Raw genomic sequence first — 19466 nt, forward strand, 5'->3', positions numbered from 1 at the left:
ATCGGTCCACTGTTGTTTAGCATTGGCTTTGTGGCATGTGGGTGGCGAGGAGTCTGCGTTGTGTGATTTGGCATCCTCAAATTTGAACAATACTTTTTGCAAAAGGGCACTTTTAATGTCATCTTGTTCTATTCTTTTGCTCCTGATAGTTTCCATTATCTACCTTCGCATCAGTATCGTCTTTACATGTTGCGTAGTTACCTCCTTCAGTTTCCTGCTGTTTGTGTTATTTTTTTAATGACTCTTCTTCAGGGTAGAACCCCAGCAATTCACCTGTAGTCCTTACCTGAATGAAGCTTCAGTCCTCCTCTCGCGTGACACTCTGGTCTATGCTTCCTGAACCCTGCGAGGATCCTCCTCAAAACTGGGCAGCCACAAAGCGTGCATCTGCAAAACCCTAAATATCACATGACGCGTCTCCATTGTATTCAATCTGTCCAACTTTGAAACATTTGACTACCTAATTTTAGGAATTTGTGGATATTGTGACCACATTGCTGCCCTTTATTAGCGTTAGGAATAGGGTTTCTTCTAAGGTTATGATGTTTACTTTTTGTTAATTTTGTGTTTTGACAATATGTTTCTGTTGACTTTTGTTTATTCATTTTTTTAATTGCTATTCTGGTGGCAAGATGCTTCAGTGAGTTACATGTTTACTGATGACCAGAGGTCACAAGGTTGAATTCCGTAAAGGTGAATTGAGCCTTTTTTATCATTTCGATATGAAAAAAATGGAGTAATAGTGACGTCTGTTGTTTATGGCATTTAGTACGATAAAAGGTGTGCAAGCGTAAATAAAAGCAAGATTTTGTTAATATCTTTTCTTTTTTTTTTTCTCACGAGCATTGTTGTGATACTATGTGAAACACTCTGCGTGAAGGGCGATATTCCTCAGCACATTTTGAGTCAAAGTATGGGGTTTGGCTAAAAGTCTTCCATCATGAATTGTACCTGTTTCTTAGAAGTGGACCTTTAACAAAATGTCGTGCTCTTAGTATGAAAGAACGTGACCATTTCTTCTCATTTCTTTTTTAGGGAAAGTCGCCTTTTGTTTTTCCCTGCAACCAGCAGCAGAATGTGTCCCCTCTGACCAGGGAAGGACTTCTGGACTCCATCTTTGTTCTGTTCGAAGAATGCAGCCAACCCTCATTGATGAAAATAAAACACGTGTCCAACTTTGTAAAAAAGAGTAAGTAATGACTTGCCACATGTCCTCAGGTAGTGCTAGGGTTGATGTTACATCTCAAGTCGTGGTCCACGTCAGAAGTGAGCGCAATATGAATGGTTATTTTTATAATGGAGCTTAAATTGCTAACTTCCTAACTCAAAACTCGAAAGGCTTTGTTTTCTCATCTTTACTGGAGCATTACTTTATCCATTTAGAATTATTGCTTCATTTCCGATCACATCTCCAGGTGGGTCAAGAAGTTGCATTGGTCTGGAAGTTGGCATTTATCCCTTGCCTTTTATCTGCCTGTTTTTTTCCGTACATGTACAGTGATCTTGTATTTCCTCACATTGCATTTGTATCTTCCTTGTCATTGCCTTGGCAATGTGTAGGACTTTCTGCTCAAATTCTATTTCCTGAAATATTCATTAGAAAAACCCTTCCCTGTCACTATTAATGCGCAGTATATACCGTGGATTCCTGAGCATCCCATTGATTAGAAATGTGATTTGATGCCACACTACATATAAATCTGAAATGTTTGAGATGGATGGACTAAGTTATGTTAACTCCCGGTTGAGGAATCTCGCAGAAAAAAAAAATGTATGCTTGGGTTAATTATTTTCAATAAAAACCTATATGTGTTGTTATTGCCCATGTGTTTAGCTTTTAAAAATCCGAACTGTGGTGTTTTCATTTAGCCTACCAAATTTACAGCAGTTTCCCACCGAATATTGTAACTTTTTTCACACTTTCACACATGCCCCAGGCGCTTATACAGAATTATCTGGTTTGTTCTTTATAGCTTGGTCGTCCTTGCTGCGCAGGGAAATGCATCCATTTAATTATATGTCGTCCTATTATGTTTCATTGTAAAATGTATGGTACAAGCTAGTTTACTTTCTGCCTTGTGGTATTTAAAGAGGCCTGACATTTCTCGGATTATGGGCCTCTTTTTGATCTTTGTAGTCGGGTAAAGTAACCAACAGAAATTAGGTTAATGAAGCTCCGGCTTCTATTTTGCGATACAGAATTAATGAAAATGCCTGTTACCCTATATTATTAGGTCAACCAATTTGCCAGTTGGATTACGAATACCACAGGAACTTTACATTTGTTGACACCTTGACTTAACCAGATGGTAACGTTAACTTCTAGTTATATTGCTTACATTATAACCAATACTGTACCATTAACTTATAGTTAAATTGCTTACATTGTTTGATTGTGTCCAGAGACCCATTGTGCATAAATATGCACACGCTCCGTTAAGACTTGCAGGCAGGCATTGTTCCAATCCTTCCTCATTTACCTGCGCCATATTTATACCAACAAGACACTACAGCTCTATTCTGCAAACAGTGGCTAATTTCATTTATGGAAAAAAAATAACTGGTTCACATCAAAGGCAAATCACTGTGGCATCACGGGGTTCACTCCAGGACTACTTTGGTTTCTGTAGCTCTTAGGTTGGACAGCATGCAAGGATCGCTAAGGTCCTGTCAACTGAACATTAGTCGGTTATACATTCTTTAGACCTTTAAAATGTGTAAATTATTCAAAGATTTACAGTGGTTCTAAGTGAGTTACAGAGACTTAGCAGGTATATTACATTCCAGTCTACATAGTTGCAAAAGTAGTGCTTCTTTACCTCGACCACAGAACCTCAAAGTTGGAGTTTGCCACCCTGTGCCATGCTTTAAGATATATAAAGAACCACATTATCAGGATTGTTCCACACTGTTATTGCGTAATTCACAAAAACAGCACAGCAGAACATGGGGCTGAAGTTTCTAAGAGTCCTCTCAAAATCCCCTTGGTACACAATCTGGAGTCTGCAATGTTGTCAGGACCCTGGTGCCTCATTACTCACTCCCAACAAGATGTGGTTGGCTGGAGGTCTCTTCCATACACGTGCCCCTCAAGTAAACTCCAACGAATCCCTCAATCCCGGTGTCAGATTCATGAAGGGCTCTCTAGAGTTCAACAAGGTTTAAACATCACGCTCCATGGAAAATATAAAAAATACCACTAAAGCAGCAAAAACCACGCAACCTTTTGGACAATCATATACTTCGCACTTTTTACTATTATGCAGCCTTGGAAGCAAGCATTACATTATGGGCACCAAGTGGTGCTGAAATACCCGCTCCTTCAGTCCGCAAGGCACCAGCTCTGCCACACGCCCACTTACACGCCACCTCCCCCTACAGAGTTTGCCATCAAGTGCACATAATGATGAACAACCTGTCACGTTCTTTAGTTTGTGTGGGTCTTGAGAAATGAGCCGGCCACGCTGCCTAATAGCAAAAAAAAAAAAAAAATGCACGTTGATTGTCCATGGTAGAAACTTAAATTGCACTTTTCGAAAATAGTGAACTGTACCAGAAATGCATCTTAGTTTTTTACAAATCCATTGCCGCTTGCTTTTTCAGCTTCTGAGACCTAAAGGTTAGCTTGCTTTGCCTGGGTGAAAACCACCTCCTGTTTGGTGCAGTTGCATCACTTCTGAGTAATCTGAAAGATATCCTGTTCATCATGAGGCTTTTCCACTGTTTTGTCAAAGACCATTCTCTCAATGGGCAGGTCTGATTTCCCTGCATGTAACTGGTTACTGGGATGTGCCTGGACCAATCCTTGATGGTAGGTTGATGAATATCCACTTCGTGGTATCAATGGTAGGTAGATGAAACTGACAAATTCCACCACGAACCTTCAATAAGTTCTGGGAGACACGCTTGATAATATAACCAAGTTCAGACCCCCTTGCATTGGCTTTTTTGGGGCTTTTTTTTCCTCTTGCTGTTTTATCTGCTAGGACATTGGGAATTTGTTGATCTGCTATGCCTGACATGAACTGCTTTCTTACTAATTTTATTCTATTACATTTTACATGTTTTCTACAGATGCAGATGTCCTAGCCGAGTTACGGGAGCTCCAACCCAGCATTAAGGATTTTGAAGTGCGAAGTCTGGTGGGACGAGGGCACTTTGCTGAAGTACAAGTAGTCAAGGAGAAATTGACTGGGGACATATATGCTATGAAAGTGATGAAGAAGGAGTACCTACTGGCAAAGGAGCATGTAAGGAAAAGGATTGCTTTGATTATCAGCTCTGTAAGAGGACAAATGATGGCAATTAAGTTTTTAATCTTGCATATGGTTTCTTATAGAGGCGTGTAATCCCAAAAAGCGCTCATTGAGGCAGAACTCCATATTTTACAAATCTGTCCTGAGAAACTACACCAGTTTTTCTGGTTCTTCAAAAAAGTTTGTAAATCAACCTTTGTGGTCCCATGGTCGATTCAATCCAAACTCCATTGTACGGCTCCCCTACTATGGAGGGTGTTTTATTATTTTTCCAAGTCTAACTAGCTATAAAGAACTGTGCTTCACTCTTCTTCCCATGTCAATGACGACAGTTTCAAGCATTACCGTGCTACCTGTGTGGCTACGTGACACACCCTAAAAGGTCCTTGACGTTTTTTTGCATGCATGAATTGCACCATAACAAAGAGAAGGGTAAAGTTTGAAGGGGGAACCTGTTTGCTATCCGGTCTCTGACCTGCCATGGACAGCCCTCTTCAGCGCATACTATAGAAATTACGGCCAATAATTGGTAAAACCTATATGTCTGACTTGCTCTGAGTCAGAGACTAGTTGTCTTAAAGGGGGAAGAGGCTGAACAACTGTAACTAGTTTGGATGTGAGCCTCTGGTGGTAAACCCCTGCTGGGACTAGAGAAGCGGATTCTGCAGCACATCTGTGGAGCAAGTGTTTAGAGTAAGGAACTACTTTGCTACATCACCAGAGCTATAATGTATAGTCAATGGCACAGTGTTACCCTCTGTGAAATGCAGTGACCTTTTATTGATCAAAGAAGCTCTCAACGAGCAGCTTGAACAAGTCTGTAGCCTTATGCTACAAAGGACAAGAGAGAGGAGCGAGGCAGCCGTTTTTTTTTTTTTTTTGTATTGAGCTCAAATACGCATCCAGTATAATTTCAATGCATTTTCTTTCTTACTGAACTTTGTGCCCTAGCCCAAGGTCCCAACTCATACTAAAACCATTTACCAGTTTTGTTAAAACTATGAGCAGCATTTCAATCTTTATTTTTCTCAGGTCCTATAGGCCTGTTTTTTTAAACCCCCAAGGTGGAACTTGAAATTTACTTTTCAGTTTTTATTAGGTAATCTGAACAGGATTTCCAACCTTATTTTGAGTGCCGGTAGTGCGCTCTCCTACTCCTCACCAAAGGTGAGTTACCCAGACCAGTGTTTCTGAATGCTCATCATAATATTGCGGCTTCCGGTCCCATTACTAACCTTACTTTACGTTCCTTTCACTAAAGACACTCCTTTGGTGGAAGACTCTACTCCAGGGTTTTCCATTCTAGTTTATGATGTGGATATTGACATTACAGATAGTCGCATGAAATATATTATGTCAGTGCTCTCTCTGAAGACCTGGGCAGAGTTAGGTAAAATGTAACACTACAACCAGCTATGGGTCTATTTCAGATTTTTCCTCCTACCTTAGTACCAGAACCATGTGGCTTAAAAGGATGCAGAGACTGTTCCCCTACCCTTCTCTCTTGCGAAGGATGTAGGGCAAGGGCATCTTTTTACATACTGGCACTACTGGATAATCAAAATCCTCCTCTGTTGCCGAGACTTTACTTAGTTAATCAAAAGAAATTTCAAATCACTCCTTGTTGGAGACTTCAAACTATCAAGATCTTGTAGATTGCTCCTGAGGGATGGCATTGTTGCACACAGAAGGTTTAGGAAATGCAAGATGGGGGGCATGACTGACAACATGGCAGTTGCCAGCTAAATTCCCGAGCTCCTGGACCCTCAAACAGAATCCTGAGACATCCTGGGCCTGAAACTGTCTGACGGCTGGCAAATGGAAATGGAGGCACCTCCTAGTCATGGAGGGGCCGGCAGATCGACTCTGTATCTGCACCCTCCTGTGTGCAGGGCAAAGACTGGACGTGGGCTGAGAACAGTGCTGGTAGAGCAGTGTGGCCAAATTTAGGCCGGTGGACACAGATGGCTACATCCTGTGAGTGCTGACCGGGCGGCAGAGAGGCTGGAAGGACAAAGTCGCTAGGCACTGTCCTGGAAAAGGCTGAGGGAGCTGACAGATGCAGGCAGCCTCGACAGGGGGAACCGAGCAAGTGGCTCAGAGGGCTGAAGAGGCCCGGCTGCTGGGAGCCTGCTTTGGAGAAGCCTGCGGGCCCACTGGCGACAGCGTGAAGAGACAGGAGGTAGCTTTGGTGCCCGCCTAGTGCAGGAGCAAAGGCAGAGCAGTGACACTCAGAGTGACCTGGGCAGCTCAGGCGCAGAGGGGCCTCTGGGGGAGCTGTGTGAGGACCGTGTGCGCTTGGGGCCCAACCACACAGGTGAAGGAATAAACAGGCAGACGCTCTGGCGGGGGTGGGGTGTGGGGGCAATGAGCAGGCCCCGCTTGGAGGCGATATAGTAAGTGGAGATATGTGGCCCCCCCCTGAGCCCCATTACAGGAGGAAGTTCTCTCCTTAACAGTGAAAGTTGGCTCTCAGAGCTTGCAAGAAAACTGGCTGGAGGAGAGGGTTAAAAACACTGACGGCCACTCGCGTAGATGTAACCTACGATTTGTGGGCTTCCCCGAGGGACCAGAGAGAACGACTCCAGAACTGTTTTTGGAAAGGTGGCTAAACAAGGTGATAGATCCCAGTGCACTGTCTGACATTTTTTGAAGTTGAAAGGGCCCAGAGTTCACTGGCCTCCAGACCCTCACTAGGTGCGCCACCTTGCACGATAATAGTTAAACCTCTCAACTACAGAGATCGGGAAGTGATTCTACATGCAGTACGGGAGTCGGGTGACCTGAAGTACCATAACCATGTCATCCGTAACTTCCTGGATTTTACCTGGTCAGCTCCTCAGACGCTCCTTTACGGCTGTCAAACAAAAACTGAAAGTCATGTGATTGAGTTACAATCTCCTGTTTTCTGCAGAGTGGAAAGTTCTCCAGGTGAGGGTGGTGGGGGGGGGGAGGGGGAGAATAGGGCATACTTTCTTGACATGCCTGAGGAGGTCTGGGACTGGTTGGAGGCACAAAGCGAAACACACCCAGGGGCCTTGGCAAACGGGGAGTGAAACTCTTTGACTCCAAGACTGCACAGGACTCACCAGGACGACAGGCGAGCACATAGGAGCTAGAGGATGGCGCAGTCTGAGCCCTGGGTGGTGGTCAGGCATGGCTGAACATTGGACGTAGAGGAACTGCAGACAGAAAGAGAAGAGGCCAGAGCCCTGGTGTTGGCGGTCATGGTGACAATGATGATGTCTGGACTGAGAGCGGTATGCGCTAGTACACAAACAGAATCTGACACGAGCAACCGGGGATATGCCTAGGAGTCTCTGTGGGGGAGGGGGAAGCATTGTGGTGAACTGAGAAGCAGTGGCCATGGCTATGCACCCTGATTAGCGGTGGCACGAATATTAAAAAAAAAAAAAGAGAGAAAGGAACACACAATGAGCAGGGGAATAAACTATCTTTGGTTAGATCCGTCAGACCCGCCCGCTCCTGGATTGGAGTGTGGGCAGCCCCTGGGGACCGAAGATATTGGGGGTCCTGGTGAAGTCAATCACCTGAACTTACAGTATCTATGACTAGATTTGAGTTGTTGGTTGTTGCAGAGTTGCAAAAATGCTTGTTTTTTTTTTCTTCAGGTCTTGAAGTTTGAGCGTACACCATGGGAACTCTGGGGTGGCACCAAACTCTGGCCCTGGGGGGAGACTTCTCTGCCAACAGGAGCTAGGTCACAGGATGCGACCTCTCCATTATAGACCTTAATAGCTGAGCGCAAATGCACATCGTTGTACACCCTAAACCCATGGTGGAGGGGAGGTTTGAGACGGGTACGATGGGTGGGGAGGTACAGTTAGTAGAAAGTAGTGATTACCCAGTGGGAAGGAAATGGGAGGTCAACAGTTTCAACAGCTCATCAATAACCAGTCAGACACTTTTGCTAGAGCACTGCATAGAGGTGCGATCAGGGATGTGGCCCCACAAAAAGAGATGGAAAGTCACCCCCCGGGGGGACTGGGAAACGCCTACAAACTCCCTGAAGGCACATAATGACGACTTCAATTAGCACAGTCCTTTGGAATGTACGTGACCTCACTAGGTTTGTGAAATGGCATAGGGTGCAGTCATACCGGAGGCAGTAGAGCATCCGCATATCATTCTTTCAGGAGATTCACTCTTTTCAACAGAAGCTGGGAAAAAATGGAGGGGGAAGCTATACTCCTCTACCTCCAACTATGCAAGGGGGGGGGGGAGGGGGCTCTCTATCTGGATAGCCCTGGGTGTTCTGTTTCCAATGAGGTACTGCAAGGCAGACATTGAGGGCAGATATGTTCTGCTTTATAGCACCCTAGGTGAGGGAGCCATATGCCGCCTCAACATATGTGCCCCCAATACTGATGATAAAGACTTCTGTTGAACAATAGGGAAGCAATTGATCCCATATTCAGATATACCACTTATATGGGCAAGTAATTTTAATTGTGTCTTAAAGGGACTAAAGGACAGACACTTCCCCACCCCCCTCACCTCCTTAATAGACAACAAAATCTCAATATGACTGCCCAGCTTATGGAGAAAATGGCAAGTTTCAACCATATAGATATCCGGAGGGTGGCACACCCTGACAGTAGGGTATTTTCTTGCTACACCTGGCCCACAGAGCATATGGTAGGCTGGACTGATTTTTAATTACCGATACAATAGCACACAGAGTGGGGGTGGCCTACATTGCTTGACCAGATTTCTCTCAGACTATGCTCCATTCATAATGGAATTTGGCATGGGGAGGGCATGTCCTTGGGTACTCCTATCGAGGCTAAGACCTGAAATGCGAGATGAGGCCTACAGAGCAGAGCTCAGGTAGGTGGGTAACTGCTTTTTAGAGACACACTGGACAAACACTGCCCCCAGGGGAATGAAGTGGGAGGCCTTTAAAGTGGTCGCACGGAGGGAATGCCTCCGCCGAAAGAATGGAACATGCAGACAGCTGAAAAAAGTTGGGTAAATGCAAGGGACAGCTGATAACAATGCAGACTAGGGAAGTGGCAGTAGCCGTGGGCTGTGGAAGACAGTTGGCTATCAAGCGCAGGCTCTGCGCCTTATGGAATAGATTAGATTGATTCACAAAACGTGAATATTGATAATAACTGCATGCGGAGGGGGATAAAACAGGACCAATGTAAGCCTGGCTTCTGAAGAGGGGGCGACCACCGCCTCTGAAAGTGGCCTTGACCATGCCTAACGGAGGGACCATAGTCACACGGGCTGGGATAAATGACTTGCTCAGGTAATACCTACATGAATTGCACAGGGAGACTGCGCCAAGTGTACTGTCCCGAGTGACTGGGTTCCTTGACCTGGTTACCCTGCCCAGACTGACCGAACCCAATACGAGAGTCTAGAGGTAGACCTGTTTACTGACGAGTTGACAGTCAGTGAGCTAGCTAGTTGTAAATCACCTGGCCCTGATATATTGCCACATACTTTGGCCAACTAAAACCTAAACTGCTGAACCCATTGTGAAAGTCCCACCAGCGGAGAGAGCTTCAGTGTCTGAGGGAGGCCACAATTATCATGCTCCCAAAGCCAGGCAAAGATCCTAAGAAGCCAGGCTTGCACTGCCCACTCTCTATGATTAATGTAGACCAGAAGAAATAACATCTAAAGCCTTGACAACTCGCCTCTGGAGATTGGTGACCAGCCTAATTGGAGAGGATCAATGTGGCTTCATGCCGGGCAGGGGGACGCACATGAACATCTTTTGGTTGTCACATGTTATGCATATGGCTCACAGGGATAGCATGAAGGAGGGCAGGGGTTGCATTGGACATAGAGAAGGCATTTGATACCCTTAACGTGAGGAGTACCCCTGAGTGCCAGAAGGTGGCGTTGGAAGTGACGTGAAAGTGACGTGCGCGTTGCCTATATAGGCGTCACACCAGCGCTCTGATGTCAGTTCTTCTATTTCTGCACCTGTCAGGGCAGATCCGGAGAAGAGCTACCCCCAGTCACTTTCTGACTGACCTCTTTTCAACCTTTTGTCGAAGACTTTTTGAGACATTGTCTCCTAGTGTGGCATAGATGTCCATGAGGAAGGCTGGTATCTGAAAGTGACACGTTAGTGATAGATTCCTTACCTTAGAGTATCCCCAGGCGTCAAATCCGGAAAGTTTTCTTCCGCAATACCCCTGTGCATCGTTGTGCGGTTCCGCGTAAGTCGCTGGTATCGTAGTCGCCGAGATGACGTCGCTAGAGCTACTTAGACACGCCCACCCGCGCAGACGTCAGTTCTTTCTTTTTCCGCGCCAGCAAGCGCAGATCCGGAGAGAGCGGTACTCCCAGTCAATTTTTGACTGAGTTTTTGGGGACTTTTGTCTCTGTTCTTTTGAGTCTCTGACTCCTGGTGTAGAGGGATACCCGATTTTAAGTCATGTGAGGTTTGTCCCCGCGTGATGTCAGTGACGGACCCGCACCGCTAGTCTCTCTACTGCCTGGGGCGCGACCACGACCCCTCGTTGTGCCCCGATTGCCGGGTCATGGCTCTGAAAACTTTGCGAGAGCGGTCCTGAAAGTTGCTGTAGGCCCGGGAGTCAGCTCCGCGCCGTTCAAGGTCCTGTGTGAGGTCGAGGGACCGGTCACGACGCCGCCACCATAGTTTGAAGTCTTCGCACTCTGGGTCAGGTAAGACGAAGCACAAAAAGTCGAAGAAGCAGCGTCGCTCTTCGCCTAGCCTGTCGCGCGACACGGGTGAGGGTGCCTAGGCAGTTGCTGAAGGCCTACCCGCCTTTCCTGGGTCTGTCGGCGACTCCGGGCCAGCTGCAGGAATTCGTCTGCTATGGCCTGCCTATTTGGCCCGTCGGGCCCCGCCGGCATGCCTTAGGGCCCCTCGGGCCCGACCGGGGGTCCTCGCCTTTCTCCGTCGCCAGCGCCGGCCTTGGCGCTGCAAGACCCCCATGGATCCATACCTGGATCACAGCCGATGCCGGTTGGCCTCATACGACCTCCACCGACATCGACGCCTACGACGTCGTCTTCTGCCCCGACGTGGACATGGTGCCGGAAGGGTGTCGACTGACGCCGATTCCGATGGGGAATTTCTATCCCTTTATCCACCCACCTCCTTTCCCACCTGCTCCGCAGGTTGCAGAGTACAGGGAGGGCTGGAAGGGGTCTGAGGACCCTCTTGCGGCCCATTGAGAGTTGGAGACGGACTGGGAAGAGGATTTGGAAGGCGCACAGTCTCCTTCTACCGTGGCTACAGAGGAGGGTGGTACTTATTCAGAGGTGTTGCGTAGGGCGGCTGAGACTCTCCACCTCGAGCTCCCTACAGTGGCTGTCAGGACTAACCTCCTAACAGAAGTGCTTCGGCCGGTGTCTTCCTCTGCGGAGCCGCTGCTGCCCTTCAATGACGCACTTTCGGACGTTCTTTTGGGCACCTGGTCCAGGCCCAACACAGGGGCTCCTGTGGATAGGAACATGGCCCGACGCCATTGCCCGGCCCCAGGCGACCCCATTTTCCTCTCCCAACACCCTACCCCTGAGAGCTTGGTTGTCTAAGCCTCTGCGTCCCCCAGCGCATTCCCTTCCGCACCTCCGGACAGGGAATCCAAGAAACTGGAGAAATGTGGGAAGAAGATATTCTCTTCCGCCAGTTCAGGGTTGCGGTCTGTGAACGCCGCATGCCTCATGGGCCGTTATTCCCACTCTGTGTGGGATACGGTGGCGCAGGTGTTGCCTCAGTGTCCGGAGGAGGCCCGGACGGTGCTCTCTCAAGCTATTGCCGAAGGGAGAGATGCAGCCAAGTTCACGATTCGTTGTGAGCTTGACACCGCCAACTCGCTGGGTAGAGCTATTTTCACGACAGTGGCGCTACGCCGTCACGCCTGGCTGAGGACGACTGGCTTTTCAGGGGATGACCAGAACACTCTGATGGACATGCCCTTTGATGGCACTCGCCTTTTTGGCGATGAGACGGAGAGTGCGTTGAAGCGTTTTGAGTCCTTGGGCCTTTCGGCCACGCGCACGCCCTTGACTTCTGCTTTTCGTTCCTTTCGTGGCCAAGGAAGGGGCGCCCAAACACGTTAGTTTACGAGCCACAGGCCTGCGCAGCAACAGTCTCAGCGCAGCTGCGGACGTAGGATCCCCCCCGAGGTGGGTCACGGGGCCAGCGGGCAAGTCAGTCCACCACCACCCCTGCCGCCAAACCTTCCTAGTCCAGTGTTTCAGGCCCACCAAACGCCAGTGGGCGGCAGGATTTGCCATCACCTCCCTCTCTGGCGCACCATCATTTTGGACAGGTGGGTTTTACAGATAGTCCGAAGTGGCTACTCCCTCCCTTTCGAGACTACCCCTCCAGCCATGCCACCTCAGAACCACTGCATGTTGGGGGATCACTTGACACTTCTCCAGCAGGAAGTTGCGTCCCTCTTGGCCAAGGGGGCCATCAAGCGCGTTCTAACGCCATAAGTAGGTTGTGGTTGTTATTCCCACTAGTTCTTGATTCCAATGAAGGACAAGGGCCTGCGTCCTATCTTAGACTTTCGGAACGTCTATCGCTTCCTCTGGAAGGAGAAGTTCAAGATGCTCACACTTGCTCAGGTCTTGTCTGCCCTAGACCCGCAAGACTGGATGGTAGCGTTGGACTTGCAGGATGCTTACTTTCATATCCCCGTCCTGCCGGCCCACCGGCATGTCCTGACGTTCACGGTAGGCCACGAGCACTTTCAGTTCACTGTGCTCCTTTTTGGCCTTACCAGCGCCCCTCGGGTGTTCACGAAAGTGATGGCGGTCGCAGCTCATCTGCGTAGATCAGGGGTTTCAGTCTTCCCCTATCTTGACGACTGGTTGTTGAAGGTGGGCTCGCCCCAGGCAGTCGTCTCCCACCTCCAGACTACAGCCGTCTCCTGCATTTGCTGGGGTTCTCCATGAACAGGCCGAAGTAGCACCTGATTCCCTCTCAGAGGCTCCTCTTCATCGGAGCAATTCTGGACACGGCGCAGTTTCGGGTTTATCCTCTCGAACAGCGAGTACGGGACATTCGGGCTATGATTCCGATCTTTTGCCCCTTGTCCTGGGTTTCTGTCAGGATGACTTGAGGCTGCTGGGCCTCATGGGCTCCTGCAACCTGCTGACAAATCATGTCAGATGTCATATACGGGCTCTGCAGTGGGACCTGAAGTTCCAGTGGACCTTGGTGGTTCAACACTTGGCAGGTTCTTTGAACACCAGGGCGGACAAACGCAGCCGCAGGTGCATGATGGATCACGAATGGCGTCTTCACTCGGAGGTGGCGCAAGGTCTCTTTCAACAGTGCAGAGAGCCTTGGTTAGATCTATTCGCCGCCGAAGAGAACGCGCAATGTCAGCAGTTCTGTGCGTTGGAATTTCCAAGGCGGCACTTGCTCAGTGACGTTTTCCGTCACGAGTGGAGTTGCGGTCTATTGTACGCTTATACCTCTTCTACCCAGAGTGCTGAAGAAGATCAGGCGTGACCGGGTCCAAGTTATTCTTGTGGCCCCGGACTGGGCTCGAAGAGTTTGGTATCCAGAGCTACTCAGTATGAGCATGGATCCCCGATCTGGCTGCCTCTTCAGGAGGATCTTCTGTCGCAGCAGCAGGGGACGGTCCTCCACCTGAACCTGTCTAGCCTCCACCTCCTTACGTGGAGATTGAGTGGCGACAGTTGATTCCATTTGACTTGCCTCCTGAAGTCTGTGATATCATTCTGGCAGCCAGACGTCCCTCCACTAAATCGGTATGTGCCTGCAGGTGGAACAAATTTGTGGCATGGTGCACTGTGGATCCCCTTTCTGCCCCTCTTTCAGAAGTTCTTTTGTTCCTTCTGTCTTTGGCCCGGCAGGGCTCTGCTCTGGGCACTATTAATGGCTATCTTTCTGCAATCCCTGCCTTTCTCAGGCTCCCTAATCAGCCCTCTCTTTTCAAGTCCCCTGTTGTAAATAGATTTCTGAAAGGCATTACTCACCTTTTCCCTCCTATTCCTTTTGTGATGCCGCAGTGGGACTTGAATCTGGTTCTTACGTATTTGATGTTCGCTCCCTTTGTGCTGCTGCACCATTGTCCTCTTCGTTTATGGACTTTGAAGACTGCTTTCCTGGTTACCATCACCTCCTCTAGGCGCGTGAGCGAGCTCCAGGCTCTTTCCTGTAAACCTCTTTTTCTGTCTGTTCATCCGGACAAGGTTGTGCTTTGCACTCGTCCTTCCTTCTTGCCAAAGGTTGTTAGTGCCTTCCACATCGGGCAAACTATCACCTTGCCCACTTTCTTTCCGCCTCCGCACCCTTCCAGGGAGGAAGAGAGGCTCCACCGTCTGGACCCAAAACGTGCGCTCTCATTTTACCTGAATCGCACACTACAGTTCCGGGTGGATGACCAGCTCTTTGTTGGCTACGTAGGTGCCAAGAAAGGCCGGGCAGTACACAAGAGGACTATCTCCCGCTGGGTTGTCTTGTGTATCAAAGCCTGTTATTCTCTGGCTAAAAAGGAACCTCCGGTGGGGTTGCGCGCCCATTCTACCAGGGCGACAGCAGCTACTACTGCATTGGAACGTGGTGTCCCCCTGCAAGACATCTGTCAGGCAGCCATGTGGACCTTGCTGCACACTTTTACTAAGCATTATGGCCTTGACAGTCAAGTCCAGAGAGACTGCTTCTTTAGCCGTTCTGTTCTCTGTGACTTTATGGTGTGATCTGGGTTCGCAGACCCTCCACCTGGGTTGGTGTTGCTGGGGTATCTATTCTAAGGTAAGGAATCTATCACTAACGTGTCTCTTTCAGATGCACAAGTTACTTACCTTCGGTAATGATATATCTGTAAGGGACATTAGTTAGTGATAGATTCCTTACCGCCCCACCCATCCTCCCCGTTCTGCGAACTGATTTCTAGGGTAAAGGTCAGCCCTTTCTGGGCCCTAGTTTCAATGCACCAGTGGTCAGTATCTTGCATGGCTCTGCATTCCTGGCGCGGAAAGTGGTGTACAGAACTGACGTCAGTGCGCGTAGGCACGTCTAAGTAGCTCCAGCGACGTCATCTCGGCGACTACGACGCCAGCGACGTACGTGAAGCCTACGGACGACGCCTACCGACGCGTAGGGGTACTGCTGACAAAAACTTTCCGGATCCAGTCTGACGCCTGGGGATATTCTAAGGTATGGAATCTATCACTAACTAATGTCTCTTACAGATATATCGTTACCGAATGTAAGTAACTTGTGCTTTAAGCCCTGTGGTGCCTGTCCCCTGCAAATCCCGGTGACGAACCCCCACCTTGTCTGCCTCTGGTGCCTTGAGCAAGACCACAACGCCAAGACCTGCATTGATTGTAGCGCCATGCACCCCAAGGCGCCCCCTTAAGCTCCTTGCCGCTTAATGTGCAACGCCGTGACGCTCTAGATCCCGATCAAGATGAAGGTCCCAAAATTGGTCACGGAGCCATGCCAAACCTTGTCATCGCACTCAGTCGTCTAGGCATTGGGGTGCCACAAGCATAAAAAAATACAAGAGGTCTTCGACTTCAGCCTGTCCGCTAAATTCACCCGACGAGGGTACGTTGGCATTTGAGGCCTGTCTCCGTGGTTGAGCCTGGTCCATCTCCGCGCCTCCCCAAGTTTGCAGGAGTCAGAGCGACTCCCACCCAACTCCGAGAGTTCCATGAGACCGTGCACCTCATATTTGGTCTTCCCATTTGCGCTGGAGCACCTTCAGGCCTGGGGGTTTGAGAGAGTCCCCTACTGGTCTTCTGACAGCAGGTTTGCCTCCGACACTGGTCTGTTCCCCTGGATCCAAGGACCAATCCAGACTGGCTCGGTTGAGCCACCTCAACCTTGTCCAGCCAGGCCCACTGTAGACGTCCTCTGCTCCTTCGGCTGCGCTGTTCTCATTCTCCTTCCTGACGCCAACACGGAACTGGATTGGTGTCGCCCAAGGCAGACTTTGGCACTGACTTGAGCCATTCCATCCAGGTCAGTGCATATGCCCTATTGCTATGGGCTAGGACTTGGAGGTGAATGGGGGGGGGGGGGGCACTGGACCCTGAAGAATACCAGACTCTATATCTCACAGAGGACACCTGGTGTGAAGATTTGTCGGATGCCATTCAACTGGCCACCTCACCAGAAACTGGCTTGGTCTCTTCTCCTCCCATGGCTATTGAGGAGTGGGTCTCATTTTGCTATGGTGGTAAGGAGGGCGGCCGAGTTCCTGTACCTTCAGCTGACTTCCGTGGCAGTCAAGACAAACGTCTTGATGAGGTGCTTCAGCCAGAAGTCACCCCTTCCGAACCGCTTCCCCAATTTAATGAAGCCCTCTCGGATGTCCTACTGTGAGCCTGGTCCAATTCCTGCACAAGCGCTCCTGCGAATAGGATAATTGCCCGCCGCCATCGCTCTGTCTGAAGGGACCCTTAACTTCCTCACCCAACCCACCCAGAAGAGCTTAATGGTTCAAGCCTCCACTGTGAGAAAGTGGCTCTGTATATACTGTTCCCAAATAGGTACAGGGTGTACAGAGTCCACAGTCCCCAGAGGCTTGGCAGAGGCTAAAGTTAGATATAACCTTACTCTCTAAAGTGATAGCTTGGTCGAGCAGTAAGGCAGTATCAGAGGACAGTGTAAAGCATTTGTTGTACACACTCAGTCAGCAAATGGTCTCACACACTCAATAACTGAACTCTAGGCCAATGGTTTATATATAAAAAAGATCTGCTTGTTTTATTTTAGAACCAACAATTGGAATTAAAATATACTTTCTCAGAATGAGATGCTTTATATAAATACTTTTGCAATATGCAATTGACTTTTGTAAACAGTTACAAGTGGTTGCAATAGGCAACACTATTTTAAACACAATAATGCATTGAGTTCAATGGAAGTTTCATGTTATTTGCCACAGATTACTTTTAGGATTACTTTTGGAATTCCAGGACTGGATCCTAGATTCAGTCCTGGGTCAGTACTTGGAATCAAGTGATAAAAGTCGACTTAATTACTGTGATGATTTTTAGATAATATTTTGCTATTTTAAAAGTTGACATAGAAAACAGTCAATGATTCCCTATGGCAGAAAATTCAAGTTACAGGTATAGTATGTTCTCGTTACTTTTGTAATCCAGTACTGGGTACCTAGACTCAGTACTGGGACCTTTATCCAAAACAGGTAAGTAATTACGTTTTCAGATATTACACGATTTATAAAGATTATTTACGTATTGTAGAAATTGACAGAAGAAATTTCACAGAAAGACAGTCAATGATTTCCTATGGGAGAAAATTGGGTTACTGGTAAGTACAGTTGTAAGTATTTTTCAGAGTCAGTGCTGGGCACCAAGATCCAGCACTGGGAGCTCACCTAAGAGCAGGTGAGTGTTTTCGTTACTCGGCTGATTTTTGGTGAATATTTTAAGATTTGAAAAGTCCACACTTAGAAGAAATTTCAGGAAAAGCCAGTCAATGTTACCCTATGAAGAAAATAGAGTTATTGGTTTAAAGGTAAGTACTCGACTGGCAGAGTTGAGGTTCTGGGCATAGACTCAGGGGTCCCCCAGGGTCAGGTAGGTACAGTTGGTTCACCCTCAGCGACTCTAGGGCAGCCGGGTGCAGAGAGAGTTAGGCCCAATGTTATCCTACGAGGGATAGGGGGGCCTTGGTTGGTGGCTGCTGACTAGCAAGCCACGCGGCTGTGGGAGCTGGGCTCCTAGTCACTTACTCAGGTAGGTGTAGAGGTTGCACTGCCAGGGCCACTCGGGCGGCTGGGTGCAGGGTGCTTTTGAGCCTTCGGGCGCTCAATTGGTTTCAATGGGAAATCTCCGGTTTTGAAAAAGACTGCAAGCTCGTGGACGAGGATTCTTCAGGTGCCACCACCACTTTGAGAGGTAAGTTGGGTAGTTGGAGGATAGGTAGGTACCCCAGGATTGGGCACAGGGGGCCGCAGGGCGCCGCGTGCAGGGGTGCCTTTTTGTGTCGGGAAATCTTACCCTCTGTTGATCGCGGTAGGGGGGGCACCTTGTTCTGAGGCTTCTTCAGGAGTGTCGAGGGAGGTCCTTGGGTGCCGGACTCAGGGTCACAGTCGCCGTGGGGTCATCCTCGTGGTCTTTGTTCACTCTGGCACTGGCCAGGCTTGGCTGGTGCAGAGTGTGCTGGGTTCGCGGTTCCGGGCTGCTGCCAGGGATTAGATGTAGGTTTTGAGTAGAGCCTCTACTCATGGGAGTCCCAGGGGCTTAGAGCCAAAAGGTAGCCAGGTCCTCCGGGGTTTGTGAGGTTGCTGGCCACAAGAGATGCCGGGTTGGAGCAGGAGCAGGTTCGAGGGTCGACAGGCCGGTAGGGCTGGGGCCAAAGCAGTTGGTGTCTTCCTCTTCTTAGCAGCTGCAGGGCAGGTCTTCTTTCTTCTTGCTCTTCTTTGTATTTTGGAATCTGTAATCTTGGGAAGGAAGGTTCAGGGTGCCCCTAAATACTAGATTTAGGTGCGTTACAGGTAGGTGAAGGGCAGGGGCCAATGGGTCCCTGTCCTGGGGTGGGTACACCCCCTATCCTGCCTCTCTCCTGTGGGAGGGGGGCAGGAGCCTAGTCCTGATTGGGCAGGGCTTCCCATCTTCAAGATGGCGAGAGCCCGGAGATGTGCTTCACCTCGCCTCCCCCACCTGAGGGGTGGGGTTGGCAGGCTGGCACATCCCCTGTCCTTATTTGGGGTTTCTGGCCAAGCTTCCCTCCAGAGTGGGGGGTTGCAGTGGCCTGGGGAAGCTCACAGAGGCGGCATGCCTTTGAAGCTTCCCCCTGCCCATCCTGGGGGAGGAGATTTAGCACCTCACCCAGGATGTGCATTGTTGCAGACCCAGGAGAGGAGGGGCTCTCCTACCCAGGGGTCCAGCAACATGTCTGCTGTGTGGCAGCCTAGGCAGCCTCAGAACAGACGTGGATTGTAGGTTTAGGTTTCAGGGGGCCTCTCTAAGATGCCCTCTGTGGTGCTTGGTAAATTAAATCCCACACTGGCATCAGTGTGGATTTAATGTGCTGAGCAGTTTGATACCAAACTTCTCAGTCTTCAGTGCTGCCATTATGGTGCTGTGGAGTTCGTGTTTGACGAGCTCCCAGCACCATATACTCTTAGATGGCAGCACTGCACTTACAGGACCCAGGAATGGACCTGGGTACTGTAGGGGCACAGGGCTCCTGCCTCTGTGCCCACACCACTGGCATAGGGCACCCAGCTA

At 49.1% G+C, this 19466-nt stretch overlaps 1 protein-coding gene across 6 annotated transcripts in view; it reads left to right on the forward strand.

Moving 5' to 3' along the window:
• The window catches only part of CIT (citron rho-interacting serine/threonine kinase), a 1313172-nt gene that overhangs the window by 91079 nt on the left and 1202627 nt on the right, over positions 1–19466 (forward strand). For all 6 annotated transcript variants that reach the window (XM_085636268.1, XM_085636269.1, XM_085636271.1 and 3 more), the window contains exons 3-4: positions 1036–1189; positions 4075–4250. In XM_085636268.1, the coding sequence (XP_085492394.1) occupies positions 1036–1189; positions 4075–4250 (330 nt within the window). The remainder of the gene's footprint in view (positions 1–1035; positions 1190–4074; positions 4251–19466) is intronic.

The sequence above is a fragment of the Triturus cristatus genome, chromosome 11, assembly GCF_964204655.1.
Source record: "Triturus cristatus chromosome 11, aTriCri1.1, whole genome shotgun sequence".
In the NCBI taxonomy this organism is placed as follows: domain Eukaryota; kingdom Metazoa; phylum Chordata; class Amphibia; order Caudata; family Salamandridae; genus Triturus; species Triturus cristatus.